Source organism: Callorhinus ursinus, unplaced genomic scaffold (genome assembly GCF_003265705.2).
Source record: "Callorhinus ursinus isolate GAN/ISIS: 27379988/994484 unplaced genomic scaffold, GSC_fseal_2.0 scaffold1, whole genome shotgun sequence".
Classification (NCBI taxonomy): Eukaryota; Metazoa; Chordata; class Mammalia; order Carnivora; family Otariidae; genus Callorhinus; species Callorhinus ursinus.
The window spans coordinates 999,924-1,006,250 of NW_027397063.1; the positions used below are offsets into that span (position 1 = coordinate 999,924).

Here is a 6,327-nt window from a genome sequence, read left to right on the forward strand (position 1 = left end):
CGGGTATTTACAACCCGGCTTTCGGAGCATTACCGGCCGCGCGGGCGGCAGGCTCGGGGGCTCGGGGCCAGGGCTACCGGGCGTCGCTCGCCCGGACGAGGTTGTAACGCGGGCGCTGGGGGCCGGGCTGCCGCCTCGCCACTCTAGGGGAGCCCAGAGCTGGCGCTCCTTCCTCGCTCGACTCCAGCACCCCGCAAACGCTCACGGTTCTGGGGTTCCTCCAAGTACCTCAGCTTCCGGCCTTGGAATGCTTCGTTCTGTCCGGGGTCCCCGAGAAGCCCGGCCTTTGGGCCCTTTTCCAAACCCAGGGTCGCACAGCGAGCGGGGACCAGGGTGTGAAGGGGGGTTGTGGGGACGCCCCAGGAAGGCCTCCCCGGGCCCGGCCGAGCGGGGAAGGGAGGGGGCTTACAGTCTGGCCTCGCCTGGCCGCCGGCCAGAGTACGTGCTCAGACAACAGACGCAAGCCCCCCCCCACCACCACTTCGCCCAACGCCGCGCCTAACGCTGAGACCTCGGAGGCTGGGACCGAGGCCCGGCCCGCGGCCCGCACGGAGGAGCGCGCGGGGCCCGGCGCCGCCCGGAGCGGCTTCTCCGCCGCGCCTCCGAGCGCCCCGGCCGCCGCCTGGGTTCTGGCCCCCGGGGGCTGAATCTGCGGCTCGCGCGCGCTCGGGTTCCTGCCTCGAACAGCCGGGGCCCCCGCACCCCGGAGTTCCCTTCACCGCTGCCCACAGCTCACAGCATGCTGCTCGGCGACTGTGAGCTTTCCCTCCCGGAGCGATGCGGAGAGGGTTGTAAAGCTCCACATTATTCTAAAAAATAAGTTTGTTTGTTTTCTTTTTTTAAATCTACATTATTTCGAGCTTCGGTAGAGAAAGGGCTCGGATCTGTCTAGGTTTAGGGCGGGTTTCTTCTCGGCGGGTTTCTTCTCACCAGACCGTCTAAATCAAAGCGTTTCCATTCCCGACAACAATTTCTAGCCCTCTGCCTGAATCTAAACCCAGGCAAATTCCGCCACTGGAATAACTCCGGCCTCAAACCCCCATTATTGCTGTGTGAGAATAACAGTGTTGCACTCCCTTCCCCTGCTTTTGGCCGCACCTGTCCAGAGTCTTCAGGTCTGGCAAAGGAGGAGGAGGGGCTGTGTTCTCCTTGGGGAAGTCAGCCTCAGTTTCCAGTTCCATTCCTCAGCTGGGACGACGGGCCAGTCCCTCCTGTCAGCTGTCTGTGTGCAAGGGTCCAAAGGGACACCGTCCCCTACCCCTCGGCTGGGGGTCAAATCCGACTCCGGAATCCTGGCTCCTAGGAAGGAGCCTAAGCCACCGGATTGGCCTCGTGTTCCTGCCGCTCTGACTCGGGCTTCCTGAGGCCCAGTGTACATCACCTGAGGGAGGAACTTGTCTTGCCTGGCACAGTCACCAAGCCGTTATGGCCAGAGAGCAGCAGAGTTCGCCCACCCCGTGCCTCTGTGTTTCCAAAGAAACACAAGGAAGGCCACAAAGCAAAGAGGACAGGCAGATCATGGGCCCCAGCCCTTCCCTGAGCCCTGTGTGCACCAGGCCTTCCCAGCCACCAGTGAATGCCCTGAGTTTTTGGTTCTGAATCTACTTCCAAAGCCGGCCTTGTTTTCCTGCCCTCTTCCCTGGCTCCCTCCCATTTCTTAGCTGTTAAATGGGGGGGCAGAAAATAGCAGGTCTTCCAACTGCAGTGACTCCCAGAGGCACACAGAGTGGGGGCACTCTGCCATCTAAGCCATGCCTGGCTCAGGAAACACTCGCGCTCCCAGGACTAAGTGACTGGAGTAAGAACACATTAGATTTCCGCCTCCTCACCCTTAATCCCAGGAACCTTGTACAGCTATGGAGTTCTTAATAGGTCCATTTTGCAGACAAGGAGGGGGGGCGTCTAGTGGGGCAGCTTAACAGGGCACAACTTTGAACGGGCTATAAAAATTGCCAGCACCGCCAATGCCAGTCTGACCTCCGTGGGGAGTGTCCACCTTGGCTCCTATGCCTCTTTCTGCCCCCGGGGCAGGGGGGAGGGGACCTCCTCCCAGCTCCTCTATCTTTCCTCTGGCCCAGGTGGTCTCAGGATGAAAGGAGCCATGGGCAGCGAGCGGACAGGCGGCGGCCAGCGAACACAGCAGCGACCTCCTGCTCTTGCCCTTGCTGTAGGACCCTGGAAAGGGCCCATCCCTCTCTGGCCTCAATTTCCTCAGGGACTGAGGGTTAGTTGGGGATGCCTGTGGTTCCTTTGGACTGTGCTATTCATTTTCTGACTCCCAAAGTCCTAACTTGGCCTTGGCCTCTAGGCCCTTCTTCACCCAGGGATCCCTCTTGCTCTGGGACTATGGAACAGCGGGACCGAGCTCAAGATACCGGTTTCACTTGGCATCTTTCAGCCCGAAGCCAGCCGAGAGTCGGAGCAGATCTGGGAGGTCCTGACACCATGCAGGCCTGCATTGGCCCTAAACCTCCCTGATGCTGACACCCGGATCCAGGCGGCCCCGCCAGGCCCTACTCCATTCCCCCGGCGCACACCCAGGCGCGAGAACAGAGACTAAAATCAGTTACAGCGCATGCCGCCCTCTGGAGCTACCGGAATGGCAAGCGAGTTATTTTGCATAATTGAGGTCTCTCTCTAAACGCCTCCTTCTCAGCCCAGGCACCCAACTTTACAACTCTGCGCCCCAGAACTGACTTGAGGGGAGCAGCACCACCGCCCAGAGCTACAGGCCCCAGGCCTCTGAATGAAGTGAGGAATCCTGGGCCTCCCGGTCCACCCATGTAGGCAAAGCGCCCCCCTCCCTGCTCAGGCCCTGTGGGAAGCGGGGGGGGGGGGGGGGGGGGGCGGTCCGGACCACTGCCTTCTCCCCTTCCCCAATCAATCTAGACCCCAGAGGTTCAGGGCTATTTCCAAAACTCTAGGGCCAAACAATTATCTCCGGGCCCCTCCCTGAGTTCCAACTGCGACAGTCACCCCCAAGAGGCATCCAGGCCACCCCTCAACCAAACCATACTACCCAACAAAGCACAAGGGCCTGGTGCTCGAGTCCTGGACCATCTATGCAAGCCCACCTCTGCAAAGGGCTCAGGGCCATGTAATTCTGGGCTCAAAGGCCTTGGAGACTCACTTCCCCGATTCAATTCTTAAAAATCTGCAGAAGCAGTACACCCACGACTTCCCAATTTTTAGCAGGCTTTCCTGGAAATTCTCCAAACAATAAATGGCTTACAATTAGCCCTCTTTCTCCAGGCCTCCCTTTCTAATTTCTGGCTTACTTGAAATCATTGGTAACAAATCATTTAATATTCCAGTCCTGGCTTCTAATGTGTTTATTTCCAGTGGGGACGTGAGAGGAGGCCAGGGCCCTGTCCTGGTTCCCCACCTGCTTGCAGCATGCAAATTAAGAAACAGCTCACTGGGGTGGGGGGGGGGGTAGATAAATTTTAAAAAGAAAGAAAGAAAGAAGGAAGGAAGGAAGGAAGGAAGGAAGGAAGGAAGGAAGGAAGGAAGAAAGAAAGAAAGAAAGAAAGAAAGAAAGAAAGAAAGAAAGAAAGAAAAAAGAAAGAAAGAAGAAAGAAAGAAGGAAAGAAAGAAGAAAGAAAAAGAAAGAAAGAAAGAAAAAGAAAGAAAGAAAGAAAGAAGAAAGAAAGAAAAACAAAAACAGGCTCACCACCACTCCTTGGGGGGGGGGGAGACTGGGCCCTCGTAAAACCCAATTCTCTTTTAATTTTAATTTTCTACTTCTCTGGTAGAGGGGTCACCACCCTTGGGCTCACTAATAGTGACCACCCGCTTGACAACTTCAAGTAGGAGGGGCTGGAGTGGGGCACGTCTTTATAATGGGGTCGGAAAAGGAAAGAAGCTGTACGGGGGCTAGGGTGGAGGTACAGGTCACAGATTCCTGCCCCAGGGAGGAAAGCGCTGGAGGCTGCATGGCCCAGCTGGGAGGCAAGGGCTACCGCTAGCTTTGGGGGGGGGGGCGGCGGGGAGGCTAGACTCCCTGGCCAGCTGTGATGCAGGGCTGCAGGTCACCCTGGGAGATAGGCCCTCTGAGCCCTGGAGGCAGTGTGAAGTGCAGCTCCAGACCCAGAGCCAATTACTTATAACAGGCTTAGGGGCAACCAATGCAAAGGTCAAGCTTACTGGCTTCTGGTTGATCGCCTGGCCAGGCACTTTAATGGAGGCAGCCTGCACCCAAAGGACACCTGTCGCTGCAGTGCAGCCACCTTCCGTGTCCTGCAGCTGAAGTTGTTTTTACTTTCCCACCGGCTTCTGGAGCTCCACACGGCCCTAGGGGCTCCTCAGCCCAGAAGTCTTGGAGTGCCCAGCAGGCCCCCCATGCAGTGTCCCAGCTCCAGTCAGAATCTCTCGTGCCAGGCTGCAGCCACCCTGTCTGGGCCAGAGACGCTGAATGGTGATCGGTTGAGAAACACCGGACACCAAAAGGAACGCTGTGGTGACCAGGCCTCCCCAGCCCTGTTGCTCAGAAGTGCCCAGCCTGGCAGCCATGGTCACCCACAGGCCATGTGCTAGCAGGGAATGCTGGCCAGCATGCCATTACTTACCACCGGAGTCTGCTGGACCCATGGGTCCTGGTGCCCCTTGCCCACCGTGGCACCTGCCCCTCTGGTTTATAATTCCAATCAGGAAAAGAAGACTGTGCTCTGGCCTGCCTGCCATTTTTCTTCTAGTCGCCTCTCTGTCCTGCAAGGTTTCAGCTCACCTACTTTCGGTCTCTCCTACCGTGACCTGCCCTGCCCAGCCCCAAAGGAGCAAAGAGGCAGCCAGAGAGGCCCAAATCTGAGGCCCGGGCCCCAAACAAGTGCCCTCCTCATGGCTAGGGCCTTCAGGGCCTGGCCCTCCGGGTGCACTCCGCTCTCTCCCAGGCCCGTCTCATCTCTGGCTGGGGTGCACACACTTCCCCTCCCAGAAAAAGAGATACGAATGAAAAAAGGAAAAAATAAAAGGGAGAGTTAAAGAAATGAAGAGAAAAGAAAAGAAAGGAAAGGAAAAAGGAAAGAAACGAAAAGAAAAGGAGGGAAAACAGAATGGACCAGCATGATCACAAAACAATTCCTGATTCGCCGGGTCCACACTTGGGCCAGAAGACCGTCTTAGTCCCCACGGCGCTAACACCCTGGCTCCTCTCTCCAACAGGAGCCGAAGTTCCCGGCGCGGCCTCCCCAAGACTCCCTGGCACTGGCGCTTCAAGCCAGCTCCAGCTCCCCGCTTGGGCCGAGGCTCTCGGCCGCCCACCTGCGGCCTCACCTTCGGGGAAGACGGCCCGCATCTTCAAGTAGCTGGTGGTGAGTCGGATGATAGACGCCTTGTCCAGCTGCGAGGTGATGGCCGACGGCAGCGGGAGCAGCTTAGCCAGCTCATAAAACTCGCCATTTTCCTTCTCCCTCCTGGTCTTGGCCGCATTCTTGGACTTCTCCTTCATCGCGCCTCGGCTCCGGGCATATTAGACCCGGCCGTGCTCCAGGCCCTCGGAGCCCCGCTCCGGCTGCAGCGGCAGGGATGGGGAAGGGGACTCTGGGGGCCAGGTGAGTCTGGGGCACCGCCCGGGGCAGGTGCGCGGGTTAGGCCTGGGGCACCGAGAAGCCTCTCCGCAGCCTCTGGGCCCCGGAGCTCGGCGCAATCCAGCGGCGCCGCTGCGCGCTCTGCCCGCCGCCCCGGGCGCAGCCGCCTCCGGGCTGTACTGTCCCGCGGTGCCCAGCGCCCGACTTCCCGCTCGCTTCTGCTCGCTCTTCCTTTCTCCCTCCTGTCTCTCGCGTCTCGGTTTTCCTTAGGAGGTGGAGAGTAGCCAGCGAGGAGGCAGCGGTGCCGCTTAGTCCTTGATCGAGTGTTCGTACCCGCTGCCGAGAGGCCCCTCCGCACTGGAGGGCGGCATGGGCGGCGGCGGCCGCGGGGCCATGGAGCGGGAGGGGAGCGGAGGGGAGCTGGGGCGGAGGCGGCTGGGGCCCGGCCCGGGCGCGCTCTCCTGCCCTCCCTGGCTGTTCCCTCTGCCTGGAGACGCGGCGCCCGGAGCCCGCGATCAGTCGCGAGCCGCAGCAGCTCCGCGGTCCACGTGCGACCGAGCCGCGTTTGTTTATGGCGGACCCGCCTTCGGGCGGAGCACTCGGCCGCCGCGGCCCGGGGGGAGGGGGGGCGGGCGGGGGGAGGGACCGCAGCAGGGGCGGGGGCAGCGAATCTCGCCTCCCGACCCCGCCACGGCCCCGGAGTCACAGGCGCGCCTCTGCATCGCGGCCTCCAGGGACTCTCCCAGGAGAGGCCCCGCGCGCTCCCGGCCTCGAGGAAGTCTCGGTGAGTGCACACGGCGCG

The 6,327-nt window shown here is 60.1% G+C and overlaps 1 protein-coding gene across 1 annotated transcript in view; it reads right to left on the reverse strand.

The window, feature by feature from the left end:
• Positions 1 to 6,052, reverse strand: part of SIM2 (SIM bHLH transcription factor 2) — a gene marked incomplete at its 3' end in the record, with an annotated part of 49,575 nt that extends 43,523 nt beyond the window's left edge. The window contains exon 1 of the mRNA XM_025871438.2: positions 5,272 to 6,052. Coding sequence (XP_025727223.2) covers positions 5,272 to 5,446 — 175 coding nt within the window. The remainder of the gene's footprint in view (positions 1 to 5,271) is intronic.
• Between the last annotated feature and the right edge of the window lie 275 nt (positions 6,053 to 6,327).